Source organism: Oryza glaberrima, chromosome 4, assembly GCF_000147395.1.
Source record: "Oryza glaberrima chromosome 4, OglaRS2, whole genome shotgun sequence".
NCBI classification, from domain to species: Eukaryota; Viridiplantae; Streptophyta; class Magnoliopsida; order Poales; family Poaceae; genus Oryza; species Oryza glaberrima.
In genome coordinates, this window is record NC_068329.1 from 27,013,288 (window position 1) to 27,024,689 (window position 11,402).

The following is an 11,402-nucleotide window of genomic DNA, read 5'->3' on the forward strand; positions in this document are numbered from 1 at the left end:
GGTGGAACATAGTGAAATGCTGTAAACTGTCCGTCTGTTGATCTTCTTGTAAAGCGTTTTCGTTGCTTTGTGCTCACTTGGAGTGCAATTGAAAGCATTGTACATGAATAGCAGTTTCGCGAGTATAAGCAGAACAAAGATTTGTCTAAACTGCTGAAAAATTGATATATGGGAGATCTCTGCGCTATACAATCTACGGACTACAATGCCTATACGCTGCATTGATTACAACCAATGTTCGACCCTCTGGTGTGCCTTTGTTGTAGAATCAGTGAATCACCAAGCAAAAATGCGCCGTGTGCTCCAAGCCTCCAAATCTGACCAAGCAGACAAATATGTAAGTAATTTGTTTTGTGCATGTAGTGGTTTTAAGATGAATGCTAATACAAATATGAATTCATGACCACTATAGTCTACACCTGAAAGCTGATGCGTTTATGAATTACGATCTCCATGTCCTGCACTTCCAATTTTCCATCTGTTCAAGTGCGCAACATGACGCCAATGCAACTCAATTCTAGTGGCTAGTGGTGATACTTCTGTCCTTTGATTATAGTCCATGCCCTGCAAAAAAATGACCCCTAGCGAATGGTTGATATCAGAATTAACAGGACTATCCGCTGATAGATATGCATGAACATGATTACTCACAGATAGATCATGTGTTACATCGATCTATCTTATTTGGAATGTTCCATGGTTGTACCTGCCTAACGCCATTTGGTGCGTAGATTACCCAGCACTAAAGAGTGGCCCCATTGGAATTATCAAAGCATATTCGGTGATGGATGGAGAGGCTCATTGCTCACCTGTAGAGCTGCTCCATTAGAACTATCAAGGCAACTTGATGATTCAAAACCATTGAGGATAGTCTAATTGTTGCATCTGCACGCTCTCGCACTTGTAGCCCAAGACCATACGGTCCACCAATACAAAATGTGAGCCTTGATGACCCCTAAAACGTTTGAAGAACACACATTACTGAAACATGGTATCCCTCAAAATTTCCAGCAGGTTTGAACTTTTAACACAAATATGTATAAAAATTTATGAATCAAGGTACAGAGCGTACCGTGTTCCCAGCATCCCCGACCAGATCAGCTACCTGCTCAGACGTGACATCCTTCCCGTTTTCATCCAGCACAACCACCTAAATATGCACATCAATGTCAAACCACTAATACACAGATAACGAAAACTACAAGATGAACTACATATGATCTCTAGAATATAAGGAGGTACTGAAACATACGAAGTCTTCAGGCTTGAGCTGCAGCATCATTGCCATGTCTTCTGCCTCCACTTGCACCTTAACATCACTGAAAGGAAAAAGAAGAACAGAGGTCAGCATCAGTGATCAATTTCTTAACAAAAAATAACTACTCCCTCCAGTAAAATATATTTGACTTTGAGAGAACTAAACTCAATTCTACCAACGTCAATGGAATGATGTGTAAAGCTACCAATCAAAACCCTTTCTACTAATATCTAGGACTATACAATATAAACAGCGTTTGGGAATGAATATGAATCGACTATAGAGTATCCTACCTTGTGAGTTTTGGGTTGGATTTGATAAGTGTGTCCTCAATATCACAGTAGTAACCAAGCTTCTCCTTGTATTCTTCAACAATGAGCTGTGCCCCTCGAGACCTCTTCTTTCCAACTGTTAGCACACGCATAGGCATTGCTCTCTTCAAACATGACCACAAGAGACATCAAACACCAAACATTATTAGACGTTCATCCGTTGCTTTTGCTGTGCAATTCATATGGAGAATATATTACGAAAACTATGTATTTGGCAGAAGGTTTCAACCCCTTCAGATTTCTCTAATTCATTTAATTGATGGGAAAATTAGTTCTGTGACATGGAAAGCACTTTCAGAAAAAATGTTCAGATATAGTGCTGAATCTACTGATACAAAATCCTTGTTTCAGAAGCAGTTTCCTGTTGTTCTGGCCTATATATGTCCACTAAGATCAGCCAGCAGCCTCCAGCTTTCGAGGAATTAGCAAGTACGCACTGACCAATAAAAGCGAAAACTAAATACTTATAATTGAGAAGAAACGAACATCAAAGGGGGGAATTTTTTGCACTCCTTACCACTGATTGTGCCGAGTACTTGGATCTCTTGTCTGCACACACCCAAAGTAAGAGTAGGAACCTTAGCTCAGAATTATCAAAACCACCACAAAATCCATGATAAATTAAGCATACACAAAACAATCTAAGAAATAGGAATTCTAGGACAATTAGACACTTAGACTCGCGATAGCAAAATGGTGAAGAAAAGGTTGGAGCGGGGAGGTACTGCACCAGGAGAAGAAGGTGCCGGTGCGCCTCTGCTCTTTCCGGGGAAGCGGCTGACCCCACAGCGGCAGCTCCACGGCGACACCGCCATCGAGGAGACGAGAGACCCGCGAGCTCGAGGGGACGCACCCTCGCCGTGGATGAGGAGAAGAACAAGACGGTTTTTCCAAGAAGGCGTTTTCCTTCTCGAGAGGCGATTTTTCGACTGTACAGGTTCTGACTCCATAGAGTACGTTACTGCAGGCCGGAGGCGGCATATCCGCTATAATGATGCACTTGGAAGTTTGGAACAATCTTGACCTCTTAATTGAGATCTGACGGTGCTCGTAGATCCAAAAGTGTTCCGTTACCAATAGTTGCCTACAAAAATGTTGAAACCTTCTGGCAAATACAGTATATACTAGGAGCAGCAATTTCCATAACCATGCTCATTAGTCTGGACAATTTAACCATCACATTAATCACAAAAACTACAAACATTTTGTCATTTTGATTGGAAATGACAATACAATCTCTAATTCGGAGGTCTGAAGAACACTACTAGCCAACATGACCTCTGAATTTTACAACAGAATACAGTATTGTACACACAAACATATTGTCGTAGCATCAGTGCTATGGTGCTACCCTCTTGTGGTCTCAAAGGACATGATGGTACAAACATTGCCTGCTGCCCTCATATCATCGTCTCATGAAGACGAAGAGCGAGCCTCTTGATCCTTTTCCCAGCCTGATCTTCTCGTCGACATAGGTGATCTCCAGCTTAACTTCGCTCTCGCCACCATACTGAAACCCCAGGGAGCCTACCTTCACTTCTGGTGGCTCGAATATGACCTGAATCCACTTACCATCCAGCACATTCAGCTTGCCTGTCATGCCCAACATAACAAGAACTTCATGAGATCACATTCAGTATTGCTGTGCAGATTTGTCACGCCCGGTCTGAATAGAGAATGAGTTGACAGATGGTGTCTGTTTTTACCTTTCAGAGATACCGCACCATCGAAACCAAAGACAGAGAAGGACACCTTGTTTTTTACAACATCAGGCGCTTCCACCACCTGAGCCATCTCATCGGTTTTGAATATCAGGCGGCCGAGAGGAGTCCGGTAGAGCCCTCCCGGTGATGTCGGTACTGAGCAGTACACAACCTCCCACTCTGGTAGGTCAGGTCAAGTGCAATAAGCAAGCAAATTAGTCAGGATGGCATGAGGTTTACAGTGTTGTAATACAACCCAAACCTCAATGTAATGCTCGTTGTTACTTTACTGGTTGTCAGTCAGTGACACAATCAATTTTGGAGATATTATTTGGAGAATTGGGGCAATTTCACTCTTTCAATACCTCCAAATATTAGTGGAGACTTGACAGGATCGTCTATGCAGTACTTGGCAAGCTGTAGTGCGACATCAGCAACTTCCTGATGCCCATCTTTGGGCAGCAAAACTCCACGGTCAGTTCCCTTCACCTGTTGATATCATGTTAAGGCAATTAAGACATCAAATTAACATGATGAATTGCTGACGGAGGTTTACTTGCACGAGCCTGATAAATAAAATATATATATATATACAAGAAACTGAAAATGGCAGAAGGAAAAAGGTAAGTAATTGGAAACCAATAATAAGGAATATTCTCCAGGATTTATACAAAAATCCGAATTTTTTTGGTGTAAGATAAGAAAAAACTAATTGAGGTTAAAATTAGTACTATGGAACACCAGAACTCGTTAATTTCTGAGTCAAGAAATGTGTTCTAATGTGGAGTACAAGATTGCATAAACCGAGCACTGAGCAGAAGCTAGGAATCCGGAAAGAGTGCACCCAAGAAGAGCAGAGAGAAGATGTTTCAGCATCACCTTGGAGAGGATGGAGTCGATGAGCTCAGGCGGCGCCCGGAGACCCGGCGCTGCGGCGAGGGAGCATCGGACGGGCGTGGCGCACCGGCGGCGAGGCCGCCGGAGAGCGGCGGCCGATGGAGGTGCGGCGGAGGAGAAGCGGATATGCGTGGGCGCCGCAGAAGCCGACATTTCCTTCTGTCTGTGTGTGATAAGCTGATAGCTGAAGCCTGCCTTGCCTATTTCTTTTGTTAAAAAAAAAGAATATTCATGCAGATTTTTTTCTGAATAATTTGAAATCATTTCCCTTTTTTTTAAAGAAAAAACTGGAGCTCGGAGCATGCCACGAGATATTCAATTAATTTATAGATATATGGATTATTCGTTCTACACTAAAGTATGATTTTTCTTTTAAAAAAACTTTTTACATCAATACATAGCACTACTTCCGTTTTTTAATTGTATGATTGACTTTTTAGATATGGTTGTCCATTGTCTTATTAAAAAATACAATTATTATTTATTTTATTATCATTTGATTTATTATCAAATGTTCTTTGAGTATGATTTAAATTTCTTTATACTTATATATAAATTTTAAATAAGATGAATGGTTAAATGTTTATTAAAAAGTCAACAGCATCATAATCAAGATAATACTATCTCCGTTTTTTAATAGATGACGCCGTTAACTTTTTCTCACATGTTTGACCATTAGTCTTATTCAAAAATTTTATACAAATATATAAGATATAAATCACACTTAAAGTACTATGAGTGATAAAAGAACTCATAACAAAATAAATTATAATTACATAAATTTTTTAAATAAGACGAATGGTCTAACATGTGAGAAAAAGTCAACGGCGTTATCTATTAAAAAATAGAGGGAGTATATTTTAAGCTATTTTTTAATTTATACACAATATTTGATTTATTTTTAAGCAATCGTGACTAATCTGTCCAATCATCCTGTTAGAAAGCGTTGTCCAATCATCCCGTTAGAAAGCGTAGGAATGTGTGAGTCAGCGCGAAACATGAACAATTGGGATAAGACAAAGGTTTGCCAAAGCTTTATGGATAAATCAATAAAAATGGGCCTCAATAATGACTTCTCCCCTAGTTATACAATAAGCTTCATGTACATGACAGAATCTGCAGCTAGAAATCAAGAGAAATAGGCTAGCAAAAAACAAGGTGAACCTAAAGAAATTTGTATTCAGGAGTGGCAATGGCCTGACCGTGGAGATCTGAACCACCCTAATGCTGCGGCGTATGCCTTCTCCTCTCCCTATTCCTATACCAGCTATTGTTAATAAATCTGCTGTTCTCTTCCAATTTACAAAGATTCCTGTAACAGAATATCTCCTATATATCCACTAGTATGGAGGAATTTTTTTAGTGTAGGGTACCCATGCAACTCTGCAGAACTCAAAAACGGGTGTAATTTGAGAATGAGTTCATGAGGCGGTTTATGGATTCAGGGTAGAACTTTCTCGCAAACAAGTAACACGGTCTCTTCACTCCATTCCATAAGCAAGGCCTCTGCGTAACCACTTTCTGCACAGGCATGCAAAATGCATTAGTGCCTTTTATGAATCACAAAAAGTATGTTGGGTAAAAATGTATTTCATATAGAGAACGGTGACACATGGAAGATGGAAGGAAAGAGATCATTTGAACAGTGGATTGGCATTTATCTAAAAAAAAAAATACAAGCCTAGTAGGAGTATCTTTATTTGGTGGTTTGCTGACTTTAGGACTAGAGAACCACAGGGGAATAGCACCCTTTTTTCTAGAAACTGCTAATTTTGCATAGCAATTACAAATTTACACTAGGTTAATAATGTAACTAACACGATCTCAGCTGCTCAGAAGCATAATCAATTTCACAGAGCCATATCTAGAGATAACACCTTCCTACTGTCGATATGTAAAATAGCCTAAATTCATGTGGATCATAAGTCATAGACAAAGTATCAATGAACAAGTATGGGAATTAACTACCAAAATATATGACTTTCAAAAGATATAAAATAAAGCTAATACACATGTCAATTGACTGCAAAATAAAGATACAAAATATAGAGAGAGAGGTACCTTGCTATCGCTGGTGATATGGTAGCTCATGTCAATTGACTGCAAAGAAAAAGATCACAGTGTTAAAAGTAAGATTATGAATTATGCTATTATATATTAATGAAAAACAGTAATACGAAGAACATACTGTTATATTCTTCAGAAGCTCGTATGTAACATCATTTGCCCGATAAGCTTTCGGATGCCACTTCCCTTCAGACCAGTCAACATGAGTCACAGACCAGTTGGCAATTCCATTTGGATCTATCATCTGGTTGACACAAATACAAGTACACAATATAAAAAGGCTGCAGTGGATTTTACGGGATGATGTAATTACTCATTCCTTTAAAAAAATAGAGTAAATTTCAAAAAACTGTAATTATTTGGTTAATTAAAGCTATTACTTGCTACTCCCTCCGTTTCAAAATATTTGACACCGTTGACTTTTTAGCACATGTTTGACCGTTCGTCTTATTCAAAAACTTTTGTGAAATATGTAAAATTATATGCCTACATAAAAATATATTTAGCAATGAATTAAATGATAGGAAAAGAATTAATAATTACTTAAATTTTTTGAATAAGAGGAACGGTCAAACATGTGCTAAAAAGTCAACGGCGTCAAACATTTCGAAACGGAGAGAGTACAACTTTAACTCGGTATTTCACAAAACTGCAACAATAACAGACAGTTTTATCAGAAAACTCCAATTCTGTCCTCTACATGTGTATGACATATGAGCCCGATTGCAACAGCATGAGTACTTTATTTGTGTATGATGTGGGCCCAAACTTCTCAAATATAGAAAATTGCAGCATTCTGATAAAATCAGATGCTATTGATGCGACAAACTAGTAGTACTCCCTCCGTTTCAGGTTATAAGATGTTTTGACTTTGGCTAAAGTCAAAACTGTTTTAAGTTTGACTAAGTTTATAGAAAAAAATAGTAATATTTTTGACCCAAGATAAATTTATTATAAAAATATATTTAATTATTAATTTAATAAAACAAATTTTGTAATGTAAATATTACTATATTTGTCTATAAACTTAGTTAAACTTGAAGTAGTTTGACTTTGACCAAAGTCAAAACATCTTAAAACCTGAAACGGAGGAAGTAGTTTTTTAAATTTACTAAAAAAATATATAATTTTTCAACATGTAACAGGGTTAAATTTCATCATATGAAGTCAATTTGTGTACTGACATGGAATAGTGTTGGCAAATAATGCTCGTCAGCATAGCAGTTGCGACCATCTTCCATCCCAGGCTGCAAAAGAGCAAAGAATAGATCATCATTCATCAGACATGTTGCACAACGGCGCCAATATTTGCAGCAGACAACACAGAGTCTCTAAGTTATTATTATGGTAAACTATGGAAAAAGAGCCGCACTAAAAATCCATCTGCGTTATCAAAGTACAATAATTCTTAGCAATTCATAAAGATCAACACAGATGCACACAAACACCTATAGGGCCTATAAAAGGTAACAATTGCCTTTTAGATTCAAAACTTGCACAGACGAATATTAAGTGCAACCTCACGGTAAAAGATAATTCAATAACATATATAACTGCTCAAGAAAAAAAATAACACACAATAACGTCTAAATGACAAACATCAAAGGTCAAATTACAGGGGAATAAGTACAGAGATATAGAGGAACATAACTCTGAAGTTTAACAAAATTGTATAGTATATAAATCAAGTCTAGCACATAGTGCATATATTCCAACCTTAATAGGCTTATGTGACAATATCTGCAGATACGCTTTTAAAAATTGGGACCTTACCTTACAATGAAGCTTGAACTTAGTATAGTAAAGACTGTCCGCAATTATCATCAATGCATGCTGACGCTTGACTGAGAACCACTGAAATATTTAGAACAGTTGTTCAAATGCATTCTTTCATGTGACAACAATTATTGGAAAAACAAAATAAAAGAAAATATAGGCACAAACCACTTTTTTTTTGGCAAAGATAAAACATCAAAACTGTAACTATTTTGCTCAAGTTGAAATGGCATTGAACCAAAGATATCTAAGGAACTTCCATAAAAAAGAGGATATCTGAGGAATAATTCATTAAAAGTTTAAAGTTCAGAAAACAAAAGTTGGCATCTTGAAGAGTCTATTTAAAGAAAAGGATATGATCTAGAAAGTGAGGACAACACCATGAAAAATTAGATTGTATTAGAAATGAACAGTAAATAGCCCATTAACATGTAAGCGAGAATTTTAAGCTTACCTGTGAACCCTTCCTGAAGTCACTCTCTCTAACTTCAGGTAACATATGTTTAGAATATCTAAAATTTCCATGTGGTCCAGGATCATAAAAGCTGACCAAGGAAATAAAGGAGAGCGTAAGCAGTATTAATAATGACTATAAAGTTACTCGTCACTGACAGTATATATGAAAATGGAATATAAGAAACTTTGCTTACAATGTCATCCCATGTTTAAGTCAGTGTAAGAGTTAACATGTGAATACATAAAAGGAAGTTGAGATAAATCCTCAAAATAATTGGAAAAGAAACTGACTTACGAATCAATAAAACTGATATTTGTTCCTATCAGGTAGTTATACACATAATCAAAATTGTGCAAAGGTACACAGCTGTAAAAAAACACAAAAACTGATATCAGATAAATTTTTTCGTTAGATAATGGGATTAGTTCAAAACAGGATTTGTTTTATACCTGTCAGAGAGTAACACAAAATGCTGATTGTCAACGTCTTCCAGTGCATTTGCCAACAACCTCCTCTCTGCATCAACCATGGAAATCTTACCCCATACCACCTGCAACAAAAAGTAAAACAATGGCACCATCGCCTACAGCTTCAAATCACTACGATAAGCTGAAAGTAATCTTCATTTTCATAATGCAAGCTGTTAATCTTCATGAGCGCCGTAAAATTGTATAATACCTTTTCACTGCGTATGTCTCGATCAATAAATAAGGGACTGGCATGTTCTGGTTTCTCCCTTGAGGCATGAACATATATGGTATATCTTCCCTCATGACCCTGCGGAAACAACAAGAGAAGACATGGTGAATTAGCACTCAGCAAAAAGAGGTGGCACAAGAATTAGGATATCCTTTCAATATTAGTAGTTCTGGGCAATAAACATATACAAAAGAAAAGTCAGAGAAAGTGATAGTATAAATGTTGACAAAATGAATGCAATTCTACATAAGCTTAATTATCATGAAAACCCCACTTCTAAATCTTGCTTCTTAGCTAGGTGCAAATGGACATGCCCGTAATACTAATTACAGCATCAACTTAGAAATTTCAGTGTGCTTCAGTCTTTTTGATGCAGTATGCCGGATGAGAACCCAATCACAGATGTAGTAGAAGAGAAGTGATAACGAACCTCAAAAAATTTCTCCCATAATCTTTCAAATGGCAATGTACCAGGAGTTAAGAACATGAAAGCAACTTTTGATCTCTTCGACTTAACAGGAGGTGTTGATAGGATCTGTTTGAAAACAACTTGTGAGGCTCTCTCTTGATCCGTCAATTCCCTGACAGGCTCTGCAGGTAACCAATCTCTCATAGGAGACGTATAATGCTGGGGTGGATAGAGATAAGCCCACAGTGTTACAATGGAGACGAAAGCTACAACAAGTATGCACAAATGTTTTTTCGGAGAAGTTCGTCCGCGAGGGAGAGGAGCAGACTTCATATCCTTGATAGGTAACTGCCACAATTGGTGTGCCTTCATCTATTAAATCTTCACTGTGAAGGCTTGACTCCCATTACCCTAAGATTTTACCAGCTTTTCCTGCAATTCAGAGCTAGAATTGAGGGGGGACACCTCTTGCTACTATCAGTTCTTCTGCAAAATGAATAAAAGGTGCTATTGTGAAAATGTTGTTCCCAAGTTACAAAAAGATGGGAGATACTTTGTCTGGTTTTTCTCCATCTTTTGTGTCTTATTAATATTTACCGATGAAAGCTAGATACAGTTTGGTTCAGAATTGTTGACACAACAGTAAAGGGGCATCAGATTACATGAGTTTTGGTATTCAACAGACGATAACCTCTTTTTTTTTTTTGCCCCACTCAATGGTGTTGGAACATTAAGAAGCTTGTTTGACGAATGTACCACTTAAACAGCAGTAAAAAAAAAAAAGGATCTTTGTGGTCCAACATGGAAAGCATGGGTGCTAGTAGATCATAACAAGAAACATAACAAGAACGACAAGGTATGACGAATGCATCACTTAAACAGCAAAAAAATAAAAAATAAAAAAATCGATCTTTATGATCCAACACGGAAGAAGGCATGCGCTATCTATCATAACAAGAAGATAAGCTTTAGCCAAAAAACAACACACTATTAAGGAGCGGACCTCACATGGGAAATTTTACAAATTGCTAGTATTAGTGCTGCACCACGTACAGGAAAATCGGGAACAGAAGGTTAATAATTGGAGGGAGGGGCGAAAAAATAAACCCAATCTCAATCCAAGCCCAGATGGATATCAAAATCTACAGCACGATGAGCGCGGAGGGGAGGGAGGGGAAGGATTGGCTACGAGAGAAGAACAACGAACGAATACCTTCAGCTCGAATTCGAACCGAGATGGGAGGGCCGCCGGGGCAGCGGCGCAGGATCGGACGCCGCACGCCGCGCGGGCGGAGGAGATCCCAGAACCCGCGACCAAAAGGATGGGAATCGAAATCGAACCGAACCGAATCGGATCAAACGGAAAAAAAGGCGAATCGCTCGGTGAATCCGCCGCGAGATCCACACAAGCCCCTTCCCCCCAACAAGCCGACGCCGATCAAAGCTAGCTACAATGGCGCGCAGCTTAGCTCGGGCTCGGCGCGAGAGAGGAGTCGGAAACCGATCGCGAATCTGCCGGGGAGGGTTTATATCGAACGCGGCAACGCTGCCCCGCCCCTGCGACCGCGACGAGTAAACGGAAGAAAAGGAAATAAAAAAACCGCCTCTTGTATTTTACTATATGACGGCTAGATTTTATTTATTTTTTTTTTTTTACAAAACTCTGGCTCCGTTCTCTGCTGCACCTTCCGACTCTCGTCGTTTATAGAAAATCTGAAAACAAATTATATTAATTTAATTTTAAGTATTTTATCATACTTAATTAATCATGTGCTAATTCAGTTTCATTTTAGGTGTTAAAAAA

The 11,402-nt window shown here is 38.3% G+C and overlaps 3 protein-coding genes across 8 annotated transcripts; all 3 read right to left on the bottom strand.

Moving 5' to 3' along the window:
- Positions 1 to 25: 25 nt before the first annotated feature.
- LOC127771940 (putative RNA methyltransferase At5g10620) lies at positions 26 to 2,516 on the bottom strand. Of its 3 annotated transcripts, XM_052297887.1 has the most exons (8): positions 2,321 to 2,514; positions 2,108 to 2,139; positions 1,552 to 1,694; positions 1,253 to 1,319; positions 1,073 to 1,150; positions 810 to 955; positions 420 to 564; positions 26 to 317 (listed from the first exon to the last, which is right to left on the bottom strand). In XM_052297887.1, exons 1-7 carry the CDS (start codon positions 2,403 to 2,405, stop codon positions 525 to 527), a joined length of 591 nt encoding a protein of 196 aa, XP_052153847.1. In that variant the 5' UTR covers positions 2,406 to 2,514; the 3' UTR covers positions 26 to 317; positions 420 to 524. The 3 variants fall into 3 exon arrangements, with proteins under 3 accessions (XP_052153847.1, XP_052153848.1, XP_052153849.1); XM_052297888.1 differs by lacking the exon at positions 26 to 317 and having other exon boundaries at positions 424 to 581; positions 2,321 to 2,515; XM_052297889.1 differs by lacking the exon at positions 26 to 317 and having other exon boundaries at positions 472 to 581; positions 707 to 955; positions 2,321 to 2,516.
- A 229-nt stretch (positions 2,517 to 2,745) lies between these two features.
- On the bottom strand, positions 2,746 to 4,366 carry LOC127771276 (probable plastid-lipid-associated protein 8, chloroplastic). The gene is made up of 4 exons (XM_052297150.1): positions 4,173 to 4,366; positions 3,659 to 3,782; positions 3,297 to 3,473; positions 2,746 to 3,183 (listed from the first exon to the last, which is right to left on the bottom strand). Exons 1-4 carry the CDS (start codon positions 4,341 to 4,343, stop codon positions 2,996 to 2,998), a joined length of 660 nt encoding a protein of 219 aa, XP_052153110.1. The 5' UTR covers positions 4,344 to 4,366; the 3' UTR covers positions 2,746 to 2,995.
- Positions 4,367 to 5,196: 830 nt separating this feature from the next.
- LOC127771943 (glycosyltransferase BC10-like) lies at positions 5,197 to 11,178 on the bottom strand. Of its 4 annotated transcripts, none has more exons than XM_052297896.1 (11): positions 10,812 to 11,178; positions 9,620 to 10,030; positions 9,169 to 9,267; positions 8,940 to 9,073; positions 8,785 to 8,856; positions 8,488 to 8,578; positions 8,031 to 8,111; positions 7,442 to 7,504; positions 6,379 to 6,501; positions 6,252 to 6,290; positions 5,197 to 5,711 (listed from the first exon to the last, which is right to left on the bottom strand). In XM_052297896.1, exons 2-11 carry the CDS (start codon positions 9,968 to 9,970, stop codon positions 5,583 to 5,585), a joined length of 1,182 nt encoding a protein of 393 aa, XP_052153856.1. In that variant the 5' UTR covers positions 9,971 to 10,030; positions 10,812 to 11,178; the 3' UTR covers positions 5,197 to 5,582. The 4 variants fall into 4 exon arrangements, with proteins under 4 accessions (XP_052153856.1, XP_052153854.1, XP_052153857.1 ...); XM_052297894.1 differs by having other exon boundaries at positions 9,620 to 10,084; XM_052297897.1 differs by having other exon boundaries at positions 8,940 to 9,040; positions 9,620 to 10,084; positions 10,812 to 11,177.
- Positions 11,179 to 11,402: the final 224 nt, after the last annotated feature.

Excerpts from the sequence above, each read along its gene's own strand:
- LOC127771276 (XM_052297150.1), bottom strand. The coding sequence starts at position 4,343 with ATGTCGGCTTCTGCGGCGCCCACGCATATCCGCTTCTCCTCCGCCGCA. Across the intron at positions 3,783-4,172 it reads TCGACTCCATCCTCTCCAAG|GTGAAGGGAACTGACCGTGG; the intron begins GTGATGCTGAAA and ends TGATATCAACAG. Across the intron at positions 3,184-3,296 it reads TGGTGCGGTATCTCTGAAAG|GCAAGCTGAATGTGCTGGAT; the intron begins GTAAAAACAGAC and ends TGGGCATGACAG.
- LOC127771943 (XM_052297896.1), bottom strand. The coding sequence starts at position 9,970 with ATGAAGGCACACCAATTGTGGCAGTTACCTATCAAGGATATGAAGTCT. Across the intron at positions 8,857-8,939 it reads TTTGTGTTACTCTCTGACAG|CTGTGTACCTTTGCACAATT; the intron begins GTATAAAACAAA and ends GTTTTTTTACAG. Across the intron at positions 7,505-8,030 it reads AGTTCAAGCTTCATTGTAAG|CCTGGGATGGAAGATGGTCG; the intron begins GTAAGGTCCCAA and ends GCTCTTTTGCAG.
- LOC127771940 (XM_052297887.1), bottom strand. The coding sequence starts at position 2,405 with ATGGCGGTGTCGCCGTGGAGCTGCCGCTGTGGGGTCAGCCGCTTCCCC. Across the intron at positions 1,151-1,252 it reads AGCTCAAGCCTGAAGACTTC|GTGGTTGTGCTGGATGAAAA; the intron begins GTATGTTTCAGT and ends GTGCATATTTAG. Across the intron at positions 956-1,072 it reads TCGGGGATGCTGGGAACACG|GGGTCATCAAGGCTCACATT; the intron begins GTACGCTCTGTA and ends CAAACGTTTTAG.